This window comes from Motacilla alba, chromosome 12 (assembly GCF_015832195.1).
Source record: "Motacilla alba alba isolate MOTALB_02 chromosome 12, Motacilla_alba_V1.0_pri, whole genome shotgun sequence".
Lineage (NCBI taxonomy): Eukaryota > Metazoa > Chordata > Aves > Passeriformes > Motacillidae > Motacilla > Motacilla alba.
In genome coordinates this window covers 7,082,487-7,106,155 of record NC_052027.1, presented here as the reverse complement: position 1 = coordinate 7,106,155, position 23,669 = coordinate 7,082,487, and the positions used below count along the sequence as shown (strand labels likewise).

Here is a 23,669-nt window from a genome sequence, read left to right as displayed (position 1 = left end):
TCCACAAAAGCCCACCCCACAGGGTGAATATAAATTTAGCAAATTAGCATAATTGACAAGAATTCCCAGTTAGAAGCACAGGTGATGAGGTAATTCCCTCTTCTGGTTCAACCCTTTTCTGGAGGCCCCCCCTTGGTAATGGCTGTTCTTTGTTCATGAAAAAGGATCTTGAAGAGCTCTTCTCAACCTTGGTAGTCAGATCCAAGAGAGAGATGGAGAAGAGAGAACTAAGATAGGATAGGGGCCCTTGGAATGTGTTTTGTGTATCTGACTAGGGAAAGAGCATGAAAAACTACTGGGAAAACTAGCCAGTAATAAATAGCCAAAAATAGGCCACAAATATATGTGTAAAGAATACAGAGAATATATAAAATAAAAAGGCAAAAAAATCAGCATGGCATAAGTTTGATCCATCACTTCCAACAATCTCCAGATTTTTCATTCTATTTTTTTTTTATGAGCAGCATTATCCAGTCTCACGTTTTCATTCTCTTTTGCCTAGCAATGATAAAGAAGAGATACACGTGGTTGTAAAGTACTTTCAGGGTGAGCTGGGGTGAAGAGTTTATCTGTTACAACTCTCCTCTTTGTAATCCTGAAAGGTTAGTTGGAGCACTAAAAGAGCTCTTTCTGAATTATATTGGAGGCAGTGTTCAGCTCATAAATATTTGTGTTTCATCACCATATCAATGAAAATCTGGAAGGCTGTTATACCCTGTTGGTTCTGTCCTCATTGACTGTAAAATTTTAATTGGTTTTACTTCTGGTGCTTGTTAACCCATATGTAATGTTGAGTTCCAGGGGAGATGAAATCCCTTCCAAAATTTTGGAAATAATTGTTTAAATAGAGGCATGTTTTTTGTGATTAATTTTTTCAAGACAAACTGTTTTCTGCTCTTTTCAGGGGAAAAGCCTCCCACTGCCTTTATCCATATCCTTAATTCAGCCAATGTGTTTACAAAGATTGAGCTTTAAAATCAAAGCACCATCGGGACTCAGCTGTAACTTTGCCTGCAATGACAACATTGCTAAATAACTGTTGTGTTATTTGTGCTGTAAGCTCTGTGGAAGTGTCAGCCTTTGCTCTTTTTTTCTATAATTCCACCTGCTCCAAAACGTGCCCCAGCTGACACATCCACCCTGACCTTCCTGTGGGAAGCTCAGGCTGGCTCTATCTCCACAAGCCCCAAACTGGGACCAGAGTTAATGAGAAGCCTGGGGAGAACAAGTTGGCTCTGCAGGAGGGGCAACTGATGAGCAAAAAAGGCTCTGGAGGAGACTGTTGTGCACCACAGGGTCAGAATCATCTAATTTTGCAGTGCTGTGGTTATTTCAGAAATCATGTGCTAATGGTCCATTTTCCCCATCACCTCCCAGCCCTTAATGCATGTAAAATTGTGGGCAGAGTCTGACTTCCATTTGATTTCAATGCAGTTGGTTTTAGTCATAAATCAGTGTTGATTCCCTGAAAGCTGAGCGAAAGCAATCATTTTGGCACCCCTCAGTATCCCTGTCTACAGAGCCTTGTTTAAGCCTGTGTATGTTTGAAATCATGGACTGCAGAATATTACTGAATTTTGTCACTGACAGTCCCTGTATGGAGAAGCCATAAAACTCTAGTTAGAAATAATGGAAACAAATTTTAATAAAATAGTATACTAGTACTATGTGATTGGCTGAATTAAACATATAAACCTGTGGTTTTTTCCTTATTTCTCATTCTTTCCTTTTCTGGGCACTGCTGGTTATTTGCAGTTTGAGTTACTCTAGAACATGAGCTGTGGTGTCACCTATTGTGTGTTGATTTGGCACAGCCTGGTTTTTGGCAGCAGGAGAGGGCCACAGGGGTAGCTTCTGTGAGAAGCTGCTGGAAGCTTCCACCATGTCCAACAGAGCCCATCTCTGATGGCCCTAAACAGGGACATGCTGCTGGCCCAGTTAGAGGGATAACTGGATAGGAAGGAGGGAAGGGGCTGGGGGGACAAAAAGTGTTTTAAGGACTTATTTTACTTCTCATTGTCCTCTGACTGTTAATAAATTTACTTTATGTCTTTAAATTTGAACCTGTTTTGTCCTTAGAGTGTTTTTTCCCAGTCCTCATCTCAACTTATGAGCTCTTGGTTAATTTTTTTTTCCCTCTCCTCTGCCCAGCTGAGAGCAAGAAATGGTGAGCAAACAGCTTTCATGGGTACCTGGTGTTTGGCCAGTGTCAAACCATGACATAATGGAATGACCTGGCTCATAAAACATCCCTAACCCAAAATTGTCCAGTATGAACAACAAGATGTGACCTCCAAACTGGGTATTAAAATCACACCTCAGGTAAGAGGCAGCAGTCTGTTTACAGCTGTAATTATTAGTCTTAACTGGAACTGGCAGGCTGGAAATGTAAAGGTCTTTCCTGAATTAAAACCTCTTCAGGCAATGGTAGAACCTTACAGAGCTCTATAAAACCTATTGTCTCTTTGATCTCAGTCTCAATTTTAGGTTTCTACAAAATTAAACAAAACTATGCAAATATTTTTTTAAAAAACCAATTAGTTAGATTACAAATAAAGCAACTTCTTTTTCTTTCATATAGAATGTGCTGTTTATTAAAGCTTGTATTCCTGAACTTAAAAATATATATACTATAGTCCTCTATACTTTCATGATAGAAGAAAATAGATTTGTTTACTATCTGGATTTGCAGATACAAGGTGATTGTCAGCTAAAATGTCAGCTGATAAGATAATTCTTTAAAAATACTTGAAGCCTTGTGAGATGAAGTGAGTTGCAGGTGCAAGGCAGAGGGATGATCAAGGGAGTGACCCGGGGGCTCAGGGAGAACAATCCATCATCTGCCCAAAGGCCCAGCCCCTCTGCATCAGAGACCCCGAGCTGGATCCCTTCCCTCCCTGCCATGGGAGGCAGCACTGCCTGCATCCACAGATTCTGGGAGAGACAGCTTCTATGGGCATGGGAAACACCACATGAAATGGCACCTGCACAGCTCCTCCACAGGGTCCTCCTGGATGGCCAGCTGTGCCAGAATATCACAGCAGTGTGTGTTAGTGGGGGGCAGCCCTGCCCATGGCAGAGGGCTCGGAGCTGGGTGATGCCTAAGGTCCCTGCCAACCCAAAGCAGTCTGTGATTCATTCTGTGATTCTGTAAGTGTCATGTTTAATATGGTAGTCTGTATAGTCAAATGCACACAGAGATTTGTCCTTTGAAAGGTTTGAAGACTCTTGTTTACCACTATTGATTTGTGCCAGCCTTGCTCTTATTTTAAATCCATCCAGGCCTTGGTGTTCTTTGGCTTTGATGGTTCATACTCCTCAGATAGCAACTTCATTTATAACCTCATGATAGCCCTTGTGTTTCCCAGTAACAAAAAGGCTGTTTTACACTTAAAGTGATTAAATTGTCAGCTTCTGAGCACACATTGAAAAATTATCTATGTCAATTGTCTGTTCATGGTTTTCATGAGAATTTGCAAATCAGATATTTTGTTGCACAAACACATCTAAGTTGTTGTAAATGCATCCAGGCAGGTTTGGCAGGTATGTTTGGGCTAAAGAATTACTAAAATATGCTAAAAATCTGGAGGGTGGCTGAGACCAGGTTCAGATTTGGTCACTGACATTAAAGAAATGTTGATTTTGTAATGCTGCTTAAACCTTCTTTGGCTTAATTTCATTTTATGGAAGGGTGTTAGTATTTTGTGTTTTACTTGGTAGGGAACAAGTCCTTTTATGTGCTTTATATTGTTTCTGATTATTACTCATATATATGTACTGTTTATCCCTTTCAATTTTCATAAGCTCTTTTTTTTTTTCCCTGAGTGATCTGTACTTCAGAGTCAGCATCTATGAAAGAATTGTTTTTTTCAGGCTGGTCATGAGACTTTGCAGCAGACCTCACAGATGAAGTGTGAATTCAATGAGCCCAGCACAGTCCTCCAACACCAGTGTACATGATAGCTAGAGTCACAGTTAGAGGATGATCATGAAGCTAGAGAAAAAAATACCTCTAATATTAGTATCCTACTTTAATTTGTTAGTAACTATTTGAAGAATAAGAACAGTATCCATCTTAGTTCTCTGCCCAGCTGTATTTAAAGGCAATAAGTACATGCTAAATTGTTGACAGAGTGAAGATATTTTATCTGCAAACCTAAATGTTGCTCAAGTTTTACACAGCCCCAGAGTTGCTCTGCACAGCCTCTTGGTGAGTCCAGCCAGTGTCCAGAGAAGGAGCAAGGAGCAGTGATTGATGGGTTGAGGAAGAACCAGCCACACCTGGGGTGCACTTGGATTTGTGAGCATGGACATAATCACCAAACCCACCGTGTCTGAGGTCAGTGCAGGTGATCTGAGGTCAAAATCACATGCAGCCATTGCTTTTAAGGGAGGGAAGGAGCAGCAGTTTTGACCAAATGGTTGGTGCAGGTGTGAGCTGAGCAGGGGATGTGCTCAGGTAAGCCAGACCTGCCTGGTCCTTGCTGTTGATTTCTCTACAATTCCTGCAGATCTGTGGGGCAGGACTGAAAACATGCACAAGGTAAGTCAGTGAGAAAGGGGATCCCAAAGCATCCCTTGGGAAGGTGCAGGAACAGCTCCACAAGTCCCCTGGAATGGGACTCTGCAGGGAGGGGATTGGTGAGGACAGGGTGCTTCACAGACTGGAAGTAAGTTTTCTGCAAAGTGACCAGGTTGTAAGTGGGACTACAGCAAACTGGGAGAGCTGAGTGATGGGCAGGTGAGGTAATCTTTCCTGTCTTGCTCTGGGAAAGCATCAAATTTTGGGCTTCATCCTAAAAGAAAGAGATAGTTGGGAAAACAGAGTTAAGAAAGGGATACTGAAAATGAACTGAGAGTAGAAGCTGTGGGGAGAAAACTTGTGGGGTTCAGGCTATTTACTGTGGGGGAAAAAAAGAGGTAACTGGAAGGAGGGAAGATCATTTTTGAGTTCTCCTGGGCTGCTTCAGAGAGGAGAGGAAGGGAATGGGCAGTTCTCTTGTCTGTGCTGGTTGGGAGAAGAAGACATGCTATTAAGGGATATACAGTTTTAAGCAGCAGATGGAGAAGCACTGGGGTAGTTTTGCCCCAGGAAGTTGTGGAGCTGCAGTCACTGGGAGTCAGAAGTTAGATAAACATCTGCCAGAATAGATAGAGCTGCCTGGCCTCTGCTCTGAGGGTCCTTTCAACCCTCTTTGCAACGATGACTTTGAAATCAAATTCTGCACAGAAATAAGACAATGCACGGACTTTCCTCTGCAAAGAAGAAGATGCAGGGTGTGCCCAGGAGGAAGAGATGTGGAATAAAGTGGTTGTGGCAAGGGACAAAAACCTGAAACCAGTATTATTTCCTTCCTTCTCTTTAAATATTAATAGACCTTTTTTTTTTCATGCTATTAAGATAGCCAACATTATTCTAAGCTGTTGCCCAAGCCATTAATGCACTGTGCTCTGAGTTATACTTTGCAGGTATTTTCCTTGTCCTCTCAAGAGATTTTGTTATGAAGTACCCTCATGGGCAGCAGAGCTGGGATATGATGCAGTGTGGTACTTTGTGAACAAGTTCCTTAGACTCTGGAAGGAACAGTGAATTTCTGGGGCAAGACCCCTTTGCTTCCTCACTCAACAGTAAACAGGCCTGCAGGATGACTGATCTTGATAATAATAAAGAAAAGCACACTTTGTGCACTGGGGAAATAATAAGAAAAGGATTTATGAGTGATTTGGTGTGGAGTTCTTGGGGCCATAATTCTCATCCATGGGAGCTCTCAGTACCAGGGACACTCTGAAAAAGTCTGTTGAAGTTAGCAAATATATACCATCCAAAAACCTTTGCATGTAACAGCACAAGAATGTCAATTTTGGGAATTACAGTCCGTCCCACCTCTCCTGAGCCAAGTGCAGTGAGCTGAGGTCCAGGAGATGTAGTGGTGGCTGTTGGAGGTGCTCTCTGGAATGTAAATCCTGTGGTTCATGAGGTAGATGTGCATTCAAGCAGTTCTGTTTGCCCACCTACAGGGGTTCTCTCAGCCTCTGGTCATCTGCTTAGAGCAAAAGCTATAAACTTGAAGGTTTCACCTGCTTGGAAGCACTTTCCATCTGTTGAGATGCTTAGCCTGGACAGCAGAGTGTCAGCATGGTCCATGATTTCTGGACTCTGTGATCAAAGCTTCCTGATGAGTAAAGCCTTTTTATCTGCATCAGTGATGGGAAGAGAACAGGCTTTGTTACCCCCCACTGCTGTCAAGGGACCTGTGTTATTTGTATTGCCCTGTGCACCCTGGAATGCAGAGAGCCAGGGCAGGCCCAGGCAGACCTGCTGCTGCCTTGGCAAGAGGCTGTCACACACCTCCAGGTCTTCAGTCTTAGGAAAGACAGAGCAGGGAACTGCAGGCTCTCGGTTGGCTCGTTAATGCCTGTGCTTGTCACTCTGAGTGCAAATATACTTGGTGGCTTTTGTGTATTAGCAGGCTTTTGGTGTTGGATAGGCCTGTGGAGAATTCAGAAGCTGCCTGAAAGTCGTGGGTTTTTTCCCTCGTCTCAGATATGCTGAGGGTAAACAGCTCTGCCCTCTAGTGCCATTTGCCAGATCTGGTAAAGCTGAGCACATCAGTGAGCCAGGGAACACAGAGCATCCCTTGGAGCACTGACCTGTGCTGGTCCAGGCTGCTCTGGGCATCCCCAGGAGCAGCTGGAACAGGACAGGAGGGTTTTACCCCATGCCAGGCAAGAAGGCATGGCATGTATTGGCATACCTGCTGCACAGCACCCCCACGTTCATTTCTGAGCTCTCCCTCCAACAACCCTGCTTAGTCTGATATTTGCTTTCCCATTATGTTTGTTATGCCTTTGGGAGACATGCAGAAGAGCTAAATGATTTCAGCAGCTTTGCTCTTTCAGCCCCATAAATAATGAATTCATCAGGGTGAGAAAACACATGCAGAGCCCTGCAGAGGAAAGGGAATAAAGACAGAAGCTTGAGATCCAAATGCAGAGCCCTGTGGCTGTGAACTGGGAACTGCTCTTTGGAGTGAGAAGGTGTCAGGGGGTGAGTATGGGGTTAATTGCCTCAAGAAGAGGCTAAAAGCAATTAGGAGTGCAAGTGAGTGCTAGCTGAGGTTGGAAGTGATAAGCTGCTACCCGCTTGGCTTTTGGAGAGGGCTATTAGTTTGAAGGAGATGTTTGTTTTATCACCTGTAAGTCCTGTCTTCAACTTCAAGCATCAGATGAAATAATTTGGTTGTGGCTGGCACCCTGCAACATGGCAATGGGTACAAATACATTTTGAACCTGCTGGACAGCCTCAACTTGATGGGGTAGGATAGTGGGGTTTCAAAGAATCTGCATTTCTGGAAGTTTTATAAAAGTAAAAAAATAAATGGAACTTCTCAAGTCCCACACTGCCCCTGAGTACTGAGAGTACTTGCAGAGATGGTGTATGTTGCAACTAGACACCAGAGAATCCATCCATCCCTCCTCCTCTGCTGGGTCAGTTGAGAGCTTCTGGTGTTTGTAAGAGCTCTTTCCTTGCTGGTGCTTTGAGTGCCCTTTCCAGGAGAGAAAATGTGCGGCTGGATGTGTGAGCCTGGCTGGTGTGGAGAGCCCAGCTGCCCAAAAGCCAGGTGTCTGCAAACCTGGGCTTCACCAGGAGGGTAAATGAGGTGCTAGAGGTTCACCTGGGGAATCTTAGCAATGTTCTGCTGGCTGGAGATCTTTGTGTTAACTCTGTTAAATTCTTTTCTGGAAAAATGGCTAGGAAAAATACACTGGTTTGCAGTTAGTCCTTAAAACTTGAGTGCTCTTGAACAGCCAGGGAAGCACATGGGCAGCTCTTGAGTTGAGCAAATGCTGGTACTTAAATTCTCGGATCCATCTTAGCTTGGTTTGCACTGATAAGAACTAGGGCATTTTCATAAAATTTGGTCCTCTGCCTATAGCCATATCTCAATAGTTTTATAGGTCAGCTGCCAAGATAACCTAATCTTTTGTGGAATTGAAAATTTGTTTGGGGAAGTCTGGACAATTCCATGTGGAGGCGCTTTACTGCTCAGCAGGTGATGAAGAGGAGAGAAATTTATGCACACAGCCTGAAGATACTGAATTTCTGACCTTAACTGGTGCTTGGAGTTCTTTCCTTGGTATCAACACCATAACTACTTGACTTTTGCATAAATAACCTTCCAATATGCATGCACTGATTTATTTTTTTCCCCTTGGCACTCGGGCCATCTCTGACAACTCTTAAGACCTCTTTTGACCTGTTGTATTTTTCTCCTTGGTCTCTGAAGCAAGTGACATCTACAGGATTGTGCTGTCTGAGTTCCTTCCTTCTCCCCACCGATTTTGAACGTCATTAACTTGTCTTACCCACTTTGACTGGGGGTAAACACTGTGTCACTGTGGGTTTGTGAACCCAGCTGGCTGTGCTGAGCAGAGGCCTCTTGGTGCCTTCAGAGATTCACCCTAGAGCTGACAAATTATAGTGGGGGCGAAGGGAAAGAAAGAGGCGTTAGTAATTCCTGAGTTCAGGAGGAGTTCAGCCAAGAGCTTCCCCCAGTAACTGTCAGTTTCCTTCTCATCCCCCTTTATGTATTTAGTCGTAATGATGAAAGTTCAAATATGAATGCAATTACAAGATAATTTTGCAGATCGTCATTCCTAGGAGTGCTACAGTCATTACAGGCTGAAATAATACAAGTAGAAACATAATAGCAAAGAGAGAGAGGAGTGAACAAAAAAAGAAAATAAGATTTTAGGTGAATTTTGGAAGGAAACAGAGCTAATGAGTTGGAGCTCTAGATGGCAACAGCAGGCATCATTTTTCCTAACAAGAGGTGATGCATGTCTGAAAAATGAAAGTGAATTAAAAAGTTGCCTGATGAGTGATATGGGGGTGGAAAGGGCTAGGAGTAGACTGAAACAACTAAGGTATCATGAGATTTGCATGTACTTCATTTTATTCTGAGTGACTGATACCAGGCGGTTCATAAAAGCAGGCTGCTATATCTGTGTAATCCCTAGCTGTCTTTATTTTTAAAATAGTATCAGGGTTGAGCAGTTTTGTTCTGTTGCTGCAACAGAGTGGCCAAGGAAGGAGAACAAAGGTGGCAGCAGAGGGTTTTCCCCAGCCTGGAGACCAGCACCAGGATGTGCCAGGCTTTTGGACCACTGGTGTGCCCACCCTGACCCCATGTCCTTCTGGAAGTTAGGTCCACAGCATCAAACCAGAGGCGTGTGCATTTTATGGGCTCATTTATCCTCCACCCCATCCTATCAAACCCAGAAGTCCCTTGGGGTGGCTGCAGCCTTTTGCAGCTGCTGTGCCTTTCTTTTTTCTTTTTTTTCCCCTTTTTTTTTTCTTTTTTTTTTGTGAATTGTGGTGAAGCAGGCTGACAGAGCCAGGAGCTGTGTAATTAGTGGGAGCAGGTCCCTGTGTTTGCACGGGGCAGTTGTTAGCAAGGCTGTTCCAGGCTGAGCTCACCAGGCTGTGCCAGACGGAGCCGTCGGTGGAAACGGGCACAGGTGGGCTGCTCAGTGAGATGGAAAATAATTAGGAGAGCATTAGTTTTAGGTTGAAATAAATGGATTGTCCAGCTGTAGCTGCTGTAGAGAGGAAGCTGAATGTTAATTAGACGCCACCAGTAATTATGGTGATTATGTATTTTTTGAGTGGCTGTTGGGAATAGTTCAATTCACTTCCACAGGGTAACGTGAATGACATTTCTAATCGGTTTAAGGAAGGGAGAAGGTACTTCTTTTGGTTTTGTTGGGATTTTTTTTTAAACAATGACAATTGCAATAAAACAAAGCTACTGGAGGGTGCAAAAAAAGTAAGTTGTTTGATGTAACTGCTCAGAAAAAATGATTGTTCATTGAAGTAGGAGAAAATGCTTTGTTTGCTGCAAGAAATACATCCTACTTTTCTACAGAGAAAAATTAGACTCTGGTAGAGATGAGACTTAAACCTGTTTTTCCATCTCATGGTGCATTTTCTTAACTGTGAGACAAGCAGACCTCTTGAAAATAACTCTGAATTTATTTTGATGGCTTTCAGGCCTGTTTGATGCTTCTCTCTCCTTCTTGCACAGATAAAGGTGATGCTAGTAAAATTAATTGAAACAGTGATTTTGTAAGAGACCATTACTTATATTACTTGCCAAGGGCCAATTTTAATATTTAGATCAGAAAACTTATTTTACAGGCTTGTCCATGCACAGGGCCTCTCTGAAACAGTTGCTCCATACATATTTATGTAGGCATTGTGATAAATCAAGTGCCCACATGCGAATCTGTTCAGCAATATCTGTTGTGCTCTATATTCAATTTTTCTTTCAGTTTTTTCTTTCAGTTGTAGATCATGCCTCTCACTTATACCCACTAGTTAGGACGTGAACGCATTAACATGCCACCCACTGTGTCTGATAACCTAACTAACACCTGTGATCTCAGACAGCCTCAGCTCAAATTCACTCTTAGCATTATTTGTCAAGATTCTTTGTAGACTAGATTTGCATAAATTGCCCACGAGCATGTACTGAACACCCAGACTTTTGTGGAATACTTCAATGGAAATGGCTGGTGGGGGAGAATGTTGTCTTCCATGTAAACCAAGTGCTGCTTCCGGGGGGTTCTCATTTCAAGAAATAATAACCAATACTTGAATCTTACACACACAAAATGTGCAAAAGCCCAAGGACAGTGAGCTGCTTTGCACAGAAAGCCTCTGCTGGTTGGACAAGGACGGTCTTCTGCCATCCACAGGGACGGTCAACCTAAAGCACTTGTGTGGCTGCCTAGTGTGAAACTTAAAAAATGCACCATTCGCCTTCGTTCACAGGGGAAATACAGTACCTCAGCCCCTGACCTTCCTGAAGCTGAAGTCTGGAAGAGCCTTGCTGATGGTGATTCAGGTAAGACATTGCCTGGTGTTTGCATTGGCTGTGTTGCTTTCTATTAGGGGCACAACTGATTTTTCTGAGCACCGGGACAATACAAGATACCCTGATGACACACAGTAGTCAGCGTGTCTCAGACAGAACTGAAGATGTCCCCAGCACAGCATCCTACACTTGCACTTTTGGGGACATCAGTTGGAAAGGTTTAACCTTTCACCACATGGCCCAACCCTTGCTTTCCTTCAGCTTTGTTCTCCATGGGGGGTTTCTTCAGTGGTCCCTGGTTGTGTTACAAGGGACCGCCTACTTCTTTAGGTGTGACTAGAAGCCCATCCATTACAGAGTTGAGTGCAGTGTCCTGCAGAATGAGCTGGGCACATACAGACACTCCTATCCCCTGTCTGCTGGCATAGGGGGAAGTCTGTGGTGTGCCCTTCTTAGAAGCAGCTGTGTTTTGTTCTCTTAATGGATGCAGTTATGTAGGGGAGAGGGATTTGCACATCCCATGGAGCTGGAGCAGTGGGTGGGTTGATTGCTGGAGCAGTAGAGAGCCCCACATCTGGGAAAAGCCTTGGGCTAACAGCTGGCTGAAAGCTTTTGGTGGGTTGGATGCATCTGGGAGCATATGATTTGCCGAGGGGAAGGCTCCTGTTTCCACTGCAAACACAACAACAGCCTGTGCTCTCCTTAATTACTTCCATCTAGGAAAGTTGATGGCTTCTTTGATTGAACTATGTTTAATGAAAAATAGGTAGCAAGATGAATGTTTTGCCCTTGTGTCTAAAATCCACTGATAATTAGAACTTATGGAAGCAGTAATGTACTTCCTTTTCATTTTTCCCTGACCAATGAGTCAATTGAAATACATTTTCATCCTTTTATCCATAGTACTTTAATTTGGGGAATACAGAGACCCTTGCACATGTTTTCTTGCATGTTTGGATCACTGTGCAAATGGGAAAGTTGGGCTGGCCATGATTTACCTGCTGCTTATACAGCCTGTGCTCTCCTCTTCCAGATTCATCCTGAAGAATCTACTGCTGTTTGATGGGAATTCCTCAAAGCACAGTGTCACTTCACGAGGAGAGTAGGACAGCCTGGGACTCTCGTTCCTCTTCTTTGAGGATGAAGTGTTGACAATTTTAAATGGACATACCACAAGCAGTACAGTCAAGAAAAGACGAAGAAAGATTGGGAGCTCTGGCAGGTTTTGAATCTTTGAAGAATGAGACCCCAAGGATATTGATCTTGATATTAAGGTGTTTATAAGAGTGATTGCTTTGCCATGTTCTCCTTGAGGACTTGGCTGAGCATCCAAGGAGGGGACATTGATTGTCACCTCCACTGAGGCAGGCTGGCTCATGCCACCGGATCTGTTTTGTCACTGTGAGCTCCTCTGTGTGCTGTGCCATCACCAACACTTGTAGGAACAATAGGAGATTTTGCTGCTCCTGTGCCTGGCAGCCTCAGTTTTCCTTGTTTGTCCTTGACTCTCCTGCTGTACTTGGACACAGGAATAGTTCTCAGTCACACTGGTGGCTTTGCTTCAGGCCTGGTGTGTTGGTGCTTCCCTCCTCTGTCCTTGCCATGCCTGGCGCAGCTGAGGCTGTGAGCTCTGCTTGCTGGCAGGGAGGTGGCACCTCATTGACAGTGCCACCACTAGGGTGACTTTGGCCATAACCCAGTTTCTCTGTGTCTTTGCAGCTTTCTGAGCAGGGAGGTCTGTCAGCCTGATGGTTCATTTGCACAAACACCATGGGTGAGAAATCTAACACTGTGTTGGGCCATGTTTATTTTAAATCTCAGGGCTGCTGAGAGCTCTGTCAGCCAAGGCAGTCCCCCAACCCTTGGGAGCACCAGGGCTCTCCAGGCTGGACGTGGTGGGAGCTCTCCTGGTTTGCCTGGGAGCACCGTGGTGCTGCTTTGGCAGCTCAAGCAATGACAAAAATGATTTTTCTGTCTTCTTGTCTTAAAGTGAAGCAAGTTTAGTGATAGTGGGGAGAACAGAGTAATGCAGCTTGGGAAGAGCTGTCTTCCCAGAGGGCTCTGACAGTACACACAAGGGATTTTTAATCCTGGGACCCCTCTGTACTTCTAGTCAAGGTGTCTCAGGTTTGCACAGGAAGCAGTAGTTTCCTGTGTGGCTGCAGAGCATTGTGCTTGAGCTGGTCCATCCTTGCTGTGGGGTAGGAGAAAGGGTGAGCAATTTTGTTTTTTATACATTTTTAAACTGGTGCTCTGTTTCTCTCACTCCTGTGTTGATGGACATTGCTGTTGTCCATCCCAAGGATGGCTCCAGGAGCAGGCTGAGTGAAGGTTGGGATGCTGTACCCCTGTCTCTGGCTGTAGTAGGTGGGGTGGTGGTTCTCCCAGGAGGAAAAACACCTCAGAAGAACCAGTCTCCCTTGATTCCCACATGGACCTGGTGGTGCAGTGAGTGTGCTGATGTGCTGTGCTCTTGTCTGTGTCAGTCCCAGCACAGGCAGGGGCTCTCCAGGCAAGAAAGATGACTCTGGAGCTGGTCCAGGTGCATGCAGAACCCTGGCACTGGGTCCCTCCTGGCATGGGCACCTTCCTCTGGGACACCACTTTGGGAAATGTGTTGTTTCCCATCTTTTCCTTGCCAGCTCTCAGCAGTTTCTGTGTGTGCCCACAAGAGAGCAACCCCAGCACAGGGTTGTTGTCTCCAGAGAGACAGATTGTAGGGATGAGTGTGAGGTCAAATCTGTCTTCCCTCACCCCTTCCAGCCCTACCACCTCATCCCAAACCTGAGCTGAACAGTGAGTTTAGGCTCTCTATCTCCTGGGCAAGAGAAGTATCCCACAGGGAAGGAAGGACATGCTGGAGGAGAGACCAGGAGACCCTGGCTGTGTCTTCTACAGCAAACCCAGTGCCATCTCCAGGAAAGGACCATGCCATGAATTAGCAAGGGACATCAATCCAGGATGTACAGGAAACAAGTAAGGCTTCAGACAGAGCTTAACTATTTGGATGGCTGAAAATCTGGTGCTTTTTGCAGTTTCCTATAAATGCATAGACAAATTGTACTCATCTTGGAGAAGCACAGAATCATTTAGTCTGGAAAAGACCTTTAAGATGCTGGAGCCCAACAGACATTTTAGTGTGTATCTTTGATGCTTGAACAGGTAGCTGGGTGTCTCGCTGGGGTTTTTTATGTGAGACTCTGTCCCAGTGTTTGGGGAAGGAGCAAATCTGTGGTTTTTGGCTTTGTGAGTGTCACCTGAACCTCAGGGCTGGGAGGAAGTCCCAGGGTAGGCAGGCACAGCTGGGCTTGGAGGTCAGGTTCAACTATACAGCATCAAATACCTCAATTGAACTGCCTGGGTCAGGAGGGAGAGATGGGCAGGGTTGGCCTTTCCTGGGATGGACACAGCACAAGGGACTGAATCTCCTGCTGGAAGGACCTGTCCCTCCCCTCTGTGTTCCTTTGAGTTGTAGGAGCAGCGTTCACAGGCCAGGGGTGGCACCTTGGCAGCTGCAGCCCCAGTGCCTGCAGAAATGGGCTTTGAAAGAAAGCTGAGGCAGGAAACAACTCCTTGCTATTTTTATCCTTGCACCAGCCCCCGGGGATTTCAATTGACAGGATTAGTTATGAAGCCAATATTATGAGTTTAACTATGAGTGAAATAACACAACTTCTGTGGGAAGGAGAGTAAAAGAGGCAATTATACAGTAGTTTAATAAAAGCACTGCTGGCTGGGCAGCTGAAAACTTACAGTTGACAGTAATTAGATTTTTCCATTCTTCCTGTTAAATAGCTATAAAAATTACAACAGAAAATAATCCGATTCTCTTTTATTTCGTGCTGTTTTTATCATCCAGTCAGTATCCATTTGGCCTTCTGGTTGTTCTTTATATGGTTTTAGTATCTGGTGTTTAAGACATGCAGAAATGGGAAAATGTTCAGAAGATGCAGAAAGCACTAGGAATGAGAGAATGGTAATAACACTTTTCTGAGCATGAGGAATCCAGGGCATGCTTGAGTGGACTGTGAGGGCTTTCCAAATTAACTAACTCTGAATAACAGTTGGACTTCTAACCACAGGACTTATTCCAAATCATTTAGAATTACAGTAAAAAATGAGATGTTAGGAATTAAATCCCCATTTACGTGTCTGTTACTGTAATGTGCCAGGTGTAGATAAGCAGGAGGGATGGAGGGAGGTGCTATGGCACATCAGTCTGCACTGGTTGCTTGCTGCCTTCATCTCCATGCTGGGATGGGAGCCCATGCTGTGATGTGGTTCTGGGCTTTGCTCCCACCTTGGGCTCCGTGCTGGGATGGCAGAGTGAGTAGTGGGGGTGTTTGTTGGCTGGAAAAGAGCTGGACTTGGACAAAAATCTGTGATGTCCCTCAGATCTGCAGGGCATCTTCTCTTCCCAGTCTTTGCTGCTCTTCCACAGACCTGCAGTGCTGGGATTTGTGCCCTGCAGTGCTGGGGCTGTACAGACATCTCATGTCCCTGTTGTTCACATCCCAAGTGATGCTTCCTTGTCTGCTGCCCTCCTTTCAAGCACTGTCCATTTTTTTTTTCTCTGTGTCTAGACAGCAGTAAGTTTTCTTTTATGGCATTAAAACGTGAATTACTTTAGAAATACACAGTTGTTAAACTTGCAGGGTGAAACTTAATGAGCCAACAAATGTGTAGTATTTGGCTGCTTATGATCATAGCTTGAAAGTGCAGCACAGCACAAAGGGAGGCTCTCTCAGGTTTGCTTTCACCACTGAAAGCTCAGGATGGGATATTTGCTTGGAGATTAAAAGTATTCTTCCTTTTACTCTCCTTTACCTTGTCATGTAGAAGATCCAGGTATGAGAAATGGTATCCTGGTTGTGATGTTGTACAGGGAATTTAATGCGAGGTGGTGTTTTGCAGCTCTGGTGCCTGGGATCTCTGACTCTCAATAAATACATTCTGTGGCAGCACACCTGACCTCGCAGCACAGCATGTCTCTGGTTTTATTGCTTTTACTCTGTCGTGGCAGGAGCATCACAGTTCAACTTCACACATGTGTTTCAGTTTTAAAGCACTGTGAAGGTGCCCAGAGCTGATAGCAGGGCAAAGGACACCTCCAGGTTTGCCTCTACCCTGTTTACTTCTCCGAGTTGAAGAAATGTGCCGTGCTTTTGGCAGATGCAAGTGCTCCAGATGGTGCTGGGAAAAGTGCAAATGAAAGACTTGATTTCGGCCCTTCCTCACTTTAATAAAATCCTGTTCATCTCTCCGGTAGAGGCTTTTTTGAGGGGCTTTTAAAAATGTATCCCCTCTCTTTTTTGTTTTCTACCCTTACCTCTCAGCCTGTGACTTTCAGCTCATCCCTGTGTCACTGGGAGTTGTTCTGCTGGTTGTTGCAGTCTGCCATCCAAAGTGGGTACCTTCCAGCATGTTTTCTGGTGCTATTCTTTAAAAGGTGGATATAATCCATTAACAGTGTCTGACTTTCTGTGTTGGGGCCTGTTGCCAGGTTGAGCCAGGTGGATAAGGTAGTGAATAGTGCGTGGGGTCTTGACACCTGGACATGTGCTGGTGAAGTTCAGACTTCTAGTGTGTGCTGAAACAAATAATCCTGCGTGTTCTGGGTTCCTGCTGGCCTTTGTGGCAGGGACGGGGGCTGCTCCAAACAGCTGGTGCTGCTCCTGGACTGTGTCTGCTGCCCCTATAGGCATCATCCTTCTGCAAAGCTCTGGTGGAAGAGCAAGAGGCTGGAAGGAGTCACCTTCTGGGGCTGGTCCAACCCGTGGGCCACTACCTGGATGTAATTTTGGCTTGGGGGGACAAGGGAGAGGAGAGCTGTCATGTCCCCCCTCAGTCCCATCTGGAATGGCATGTGTGCTCCCAGGCGTGTGCTGTGCTGATGCTCACACAGTGCCCGAGTCACCACCCTGTATTAGCTTATTCCAGCACATTTCCTTGCTACAAAATTAGATCCATTTTGCACATTGCTGCTGCACTAGGAATTGAATTGAAGGGGTATTTTTGTTGGTTTTCTTTCTCTTCTCCCCCCCACCTTTTTTTTTCCACTGGAGTAAATCAGGAATAAGTCAACAGAATCAAGCCCTTAGTGCTTTCAGCAACATGCTCATTTAAATTGGATGCAAGAGGGTGTCTGTGTTTACATTTGGCCTGCCAAGAATCTCTGTTTCAGAAACTGGCTTACATAATATGTCAAAATTGGTTTACTCATTAGCATTGCAAACTGCGTGAAACAAGCCGCAGATTGATAAACTCGCAGCAATATTTGCATCCGGATCTGAGTGGCACAGGGGGAGGGGAAGTTCATTAGGAAATGTTCCATTTCCACAAGAAAAACAAATGGTTTCCAGTTATAGATCTCAGACTTTGTTAATTTTCTGTCTTTCCAAATTTAAATAAAGATTGAGAGGGAAATGTGAAAATCTCTGTTGGCAATCGGGCAGCCTATCTTAATATTCCCTGTACTGGTGTGTTGTTTACAGCAGCAGCTCCAGGTAGGCTGACTATCCTCTCCCAGCTGGGGCTCCAGCCCCTCTGTCAGGCTCCAGCTTTTTTGGACACCACTACAGCCTTGATTGATGCTTTCTCTGCAGCACAGGTGGGATGGACACTTTAATATTATTAATTAACTTTTCCAAATGTGGAGTGGCCACCAAAGCAGTAGTGTGGTCCAAGGCACCTTTGGTGGTGCTGCCTGTTCCTGGCTTTACCTGGGCTGGGCAAGGGTGCCATCCAGCCTTGGGCAGAGCTGAGGACTCTTGATGTGGAAAAGCTCCAGTTCGGGTGCTCCATGACTGATGAAATTCCTTCTCCACAGTGCAGTGTGTGATTGTAGAGGTGTCTGTAACTCTGCACACACACACAGGAGCAGGCATGAGCAGGGGTTCTGGGATAATGTGACCAAGCATGTTAAGAATAAAGCAGTGGAGCAATGAGAGTCTCTAAGGGTAGTTAGTGCCTTTGGGCTTCTGCTATGTTGGATACTCCATGAGTATTGGGACATGGTGGGAAGAGGCAGCAAAGAGTGGTGGGGAGCCAGATATTAGTCAAAGTTTCTTCACTGAAAGGGTAGCCAAACATTGGAATAGGCAGCCCAGAGAGGTGGTGGAACCTCTATCCCTGGAAATGTTCAAGCAATGTGTGTGTGCTGCTTTGGGATGTGGTTTAGTGGTGGACTTGGCAGTGCTGCATTAAGTTGGGCTCAGGGATCTCAGGGGTCTTTTCCAGCTTTTGTCAGTCTGAGCTGTCCTCATGCAGATGGCTCCCCTGAGTCCTGCTGTATCTGGGGACAGGTCTCTCCCCAGGCTGCTGTCTGTCCTGTTGCTGGTGTCACTGCATCCCTTTCAGCAACCCTGGCCAGGAACCTTGCACAGAGTTCCTGCAAATCTGTTAGATGTATATTGCTTTTCAGTGGTACCTAAAGTAGTTTGGGGCTTAAATCCCAGGATTTTTTTTAGTTTGCTTTGAAACTCCTAATTCAAAAATCTGAAGTAAAAAGCTCTGAAGTAAAAAAGTAAAAGAAGTAAAAAATATAGCACAGAGACATGGCATAGCAGTGCTGGTGTTGGCAGCAGCTCTTCTTGTGCTCGGTGATGCTGTGTGCCCCATCCAGTATTTCAGATGAATTTTTGAAAAGGAATCTGATAAAGCTGGAGAAAGGACCAGGCTGCAGTGCTGCAGGGTCTGCTGCAGCCTGACAAGTGTTTTGCCTTGTCAGCAAACACCAGCACGTTCACTTTCAGCAGTGTTAGACCTGATCCACAGCATTCATGGTGCGTTACCAGTTAGGGAAAAAAAGCAGCCCTTGGTTTCTGTATCCTGTGGAGTCTGTGTTACAGTGTTGTTTGGAAGAAGTGTGTGCCAGGACAGGTCCTCATCTGCTGCAACCCATTGTGCTAAAGCTGCATCCCTACATCCCACACAGGTGCACAGATATTTTAGAGGGCTGAGACATGGCAGCTCTCAGCTCAGCAAAACTCTTTTAATGTATGTTTTTCGAAGTTTTCAGAAGACTTTAGTGAATTTAAATAAGCAGTTGTTAGCTGTGGGAAGGGAAAATAAATTTTCTTACTGGAAAAGGAAATGAGAGGTGTTTGCATTTCACTTACTCTCACACCTTGCAGCAAGAGGCTGCTCACCACAAGATACAGCACATTTGAGTGCCAGCTGGAGAACTGAATGCAGTGAAGAAGGCCAGGAGCAGTGAGCTGCAGCAGCTGGGGAGCTGAGGCAAGCTGAGTATCCTCCTGCCATCCTCCACCCATGTGCACCCACAGGCTGGAGAAAAGCTCCCAGGGCTGTGGGAGAGCCAGCATCACTCTTTGTGCTGATGCAGTGGGTGGTAAGTTTTGTGTGGTCCTTGGTCACCTTTGACCACGTGGAGGTGAACGTGACTGCAGCCTGCAGCTCCTGCCTGCATTTGTAAGGCATCAAAGGGCTGCTCACAGTGCAGGGGGAGGCAAATGCTGCCCAGTTCTGCAGACCAGAGTCACTGTGGTGTTTAATCTTCGTGGCTGGGGCTCAGGCAGTGTGCAGGTAGCTGGTGAACGTTTTTGTGTAAGTTAAAATGCACCACACAGCAGAGCAGTGCTTCAGCCTGAAGAACTCTCTGGGCATCACAGCATCTCCTCATTACAGCATCCGCCAGCATCAGGCTGTGTCTGCTGGAAGTGCAGGGCCACATCGACAGCAGTGACATCTGTCAGCCTGGCTGTGCAGCTCCTGCTTGTGGGAAAGGGGCCTGGAGTACTATGCTCATAAAGGGTTGTCAGAGCCTCCTCTGTGCCTGGATTGTGCTAGAAGTGCCAGCCCCCCACAGATAAACTCTATTATCAGATGAATTCAGCCTCCTTTGTTTTTTTGTCTTCAGGATTTTCCCTGTGAATTCCAGCATTTACTGTAAATCACAAACCACTGGGGAAAAGCAATTGTGCTCCAATTTTGCAGTGCAGAGAACTGCTGTCACCTCACAGGTGTATCTGTATACCAGCATGTAACTTCTGTCTCCTAATAAAAAGGAAATTTGCTTTATGTCACATGTATTTGTAAATGTTTGATTCTGTGGCTAGAAAAGAGGATAAACAGTGATCAGCTCAGCACTGATCAACAAACAGCACAGTATGGTTTAGTCTTGGTTACACTGAGTGGTGTTGGGGCACAGGTAAGTGCAGAGCTGACACCTTTCCAAAAGGGATCCATGGATCCCTTCCTGCTCTTCACATGCTGATGTCCTGAGCACAGAGCAGGGAGACGTGGGACTGGCCTGAAGCCCCTCTTGTGAGGAGGTTTGCTGTGACAGGATGTGGGGTCTGTCTCTGTTTAGCTGCTGGGGGGAGCAAATGTGGCACCTTCCCAAAGAAGTGATGTTTGGCTGCCACTGATGCGTCTGGCTCACAAACAGGTGCCTGAGCTCATGCCCTGATACATCCTCCTCCTCCCAACACACATGTGGCATGGCAAAGGTTTTGTTTGGGTGGATTACTAGCACAAGAATTTTCCCTCTTGGTGCAGGGCAGCCTATGGATTTCCCACTGGTTTTCTCTGATACACAAAAGGGGACAAAAGCTCAGATTCCAGGAGGACGCTTTGGAGGTCTGGTCCTGTGCAAGCACAGGGTGAGCTCAGCCCACATGGAGGTATGGGAGACTTGAGAAGTCTTTTCCCCTTTCTGCATGGGCTCCTTGCTGCAGCTGCAGGGCAGCTGTCTGAGGTGCATCTCAAAATGTAACAGAGTCCAAACAGCTCCCAAACCCCACAATGAAGAAGCACTGCTCCAGTGACAGTTTGGAGGATCTCCAAGCTTTTTTCAACTTTACCCCAAAACTGTGGGCTGATTCGTTTCTGTGGAGCACACACGAGGGCCAAAGCAATGCTGCACTAGCAGTGGGTGGGAAGGGGCTGCATCTCCCAGCCCACCACGGTGGTACCTGCACCACCACCAAGCAATCAGCCCCTCGCAGAGGGGAAGCAGTTTCTCCACTCAGGCTGTGTGTAGTCAGTGTCTAATAATATGAGCATTTTGCCATCCCTCTGCAAACAAGTCTGAGGCTGCTGCCTGATTGGTATATCATCTCACTTTCTCTCAGCATTGATTTTCTTGCTCTCCTTATTTGCTTCATAAAAAGCGAGGCAAGGAGCTGATGCTCGCTTGCTCCCTCCCTCCTCTCCCTCTCTCTCTCTCCTGTGAGAAGCTTTTGGGAGCCTTTATTTTTAGTATGAGACAAACCTTGCTTTATTTCAGGAGACGCAAGTTGGATTATAAATCCTTTTGTAAATGTGTATGGTGATTTTTGCTCCGGTAAGTTATATGCATCTCTATTTATTTGTGTAACTGTACTGGCTGGGGGAGAAGTGGGGTATTTCAGGAATTGTGAAGCCCACAAAATTGTGTTTAGGCTTGGCTTCTTTGTAGTCTCATGCTGAGCCAAATTGTTCTGTGATTTTTAGATATGTTGAAATATTTTCAGTTTGTGTTTGGCTTTGCAGAGAGGGATGCCTGCTTTGAAAACTTGTTTTGCACTTCATTTTACTGCAGAAACATGAAGAATGATGATTAAAAGGAAAAAGAATTCTTATTTATTGTGTTCCTTCTGGCATTTTAAATCAAAGATGCCTCCAAAATAATGCTGCAATATTTGATCGAAAAAAAAATCAGTAAGAGCTATTTAATATTGATTAAGCTGAAGTATGAAATCTGACTGCCTATTACCTTAGATCAATCTAAAGTATGACAGCTTGGCAGCAACATGCTCCTCATCAAAATACGTGAACGAAATAAAGAAAATCTTTAATTAAGAAAATAGCTTGCTTTTCAGAGTGTAACATCATTAGTACAGGTCAATAGACTGTTGCTCTGACTTTCTGCTGCCTGCCTTGGCTTTTACAGCTCAGCAGCCTCAGCCCTCTTGGTTAACTTGGAGACCTCCTTGTTACCTGTGAATAACAGCGAGGTGCAGTTATTTCTCTCTTCCCATCACAGCTCCTGGTGAGCTTCCCAGGCAGCACAAGTCAGGGACTGTAACAGGCTGAGGAAAACAAGATGTATAGCTTTAATTCTTTCAGACTACCTAATACTTGAGTTTGCAGCATTATACTGATTAATTTATTGACACTTTAATTCTCTCATACTTGAACCGTATCCATGGGAATCAATAGCTTTGGTGCTCCAGAAGTCTTTAAGAACTCCAGCTGTAGAACAAGTTGGAGCTGCTATGAGAACGTTTGAGTATGTATCTGCTCAGAAAATCAACAGATTAAACCTAGAATAGTCTGCTACTCTCATGATACCAGAGTATGCTAATAGATATATAAAGTGTACTTTAATAAGATGTTAGAAGGCTGTAACTGAGTTTATTAAACCCACAGGAGAAGGTAAGGATGTTGTGTAAGCCCAAGCTAAACTCTTCTAAAATCAGAGAGAAATTTCAGATTGGCAATAACTGCTTAGTCATTTTAAGCTGCTTTTGGACAGCTTTAATTATCCATCCCCCCTCCTTTTTTTTTTTCTTTTTTTTTTTTTAAGTAATAGTTCATGTGCCTTCTCACCTGTTTGAAGAGCAGCTGTTGGGAATATTTGGTGGTGTGCTCCCCAGCAGTGGCTCGTGGGCTCTGCTGGGACTGTGCCCTGGCTGAGCTGATGCTGGTGCCCAGCATCCCACAGGCAGCCAGGGCACTCCACAGGCGAGCCCATGTGCTTTGTTCCTGAACATGTAGTTAATAGGCACTCAGTTCAGAGGCTTTCTGGTGTTTTTGTGATTGCTGTTTCATAAGGACCATACATATATTTAGAGGCTGCATAGCTTGAATGCGGGTGCTTGGCACAGAAAACGTGGTGCATGAAATGTGCCACCATGTCAGAGAACAAGGAGCGTAACAATAATTGTCTTTTTCGCAGTCCTTTAGCTCCTCAGGTGTGGAGGGTGTGGGTGTCTGAGCAGTGCACATCTCACACGCTTTCTAAGCATGATCCTGCTTGCCTGAGGACAGCGTTGGGCATTTCTAGCTTTGCTCAGCCCTGGTATCTGGCTCAGTGCAGTCCTTGAGGTGAGCAGGGAACGTGTTTGGGTGACCCAGGAGGAGAGGGGCCTGAAAAGCACAGCTCCTGCTCCTACCCTGCAAAACTAAAGGCCTGGTTTTTCTGTGCCATGTAACTCATCATAGCAGGGGTGCCAGACTGTCCTGAAGCCAGGTTGTGGTTTATTAAGGAAGGCAGTTGATCTCATCCTAATAGCTTTGAAGCAGGAAAAGTGGCTTGAAATGGCTGGTTGGACTGCAGGCAGGGGCAAGTCTCATCCCTGTCCCTGAGGGCAGGTTGCCAGCAGCCAAGGGACTTAAGGCATAAAGTGGAAATGTGGTTAAGTATTTTGCTGCAAGACTTTTTCTTGGCAGAGGAGCTTTTGGCTGAGCAGAAATGATCCCATCAGCCCTGCATCTCTACAGGGTATGGCTGACACAAACTCAGGGGGACAGGAGAGCTTGCCCTGCTCATCATGTCATACATACAGAAATCTTCAGTGTCCATGGGGTTTTGTCTCTGTCCTTTTGCCCATCCTTGTGCTGCAATGTGTGGTGATCCTTCATCTCCAGCTACTTGGTGGTAGCAGGTCTGGGGGCAGCTGCTCCCCAGCCCAGTACCAAAAGCACCCCTCAGCTCTCAGACCTTGGAGCAGCCTCCATCACCTCCCCAGGAGTGTGATACCACTCTGCAAGATGACTTCAGGCTGATGTACAAACTAGGCTTGATGCAACTGCAGGGACAGGTTCACAGCATGGTGCTTT

At 45.4% G+C, this 23,669-nt stretch overlaps 1 protein-coding gene across 2 annotated transcripts in view; it reads left to right on the top strand.

Annotated features, from left to right (window-relative positions):
- The window catches only part of SYNPR (synaptoporin), a 101,483-nt gene that overhangs the window by 38,924 nt on the left and 38,890 nt on the right, over window positions 1-23,669 (top strand). The window contains exon 1 of one of the 2 annotated variants that reach the window (XM_038149052.1): window positions 20,968-21,189. The exons of the other annotated variant lie outside the window; for it this stretch is intronic. Coding sequence (XP_038004980.1) covers window positions 21,166-21,189 — 24 coding nt within the window. The 5' untranslated portion in view covers window positions 20,968-21,165. Of the gene's footprint in view, window positions 1-20,967; window positions 21,190-23,669 lie in introns of those variants that run through there. 2 annotated transcript variants of the gene reach the window in all.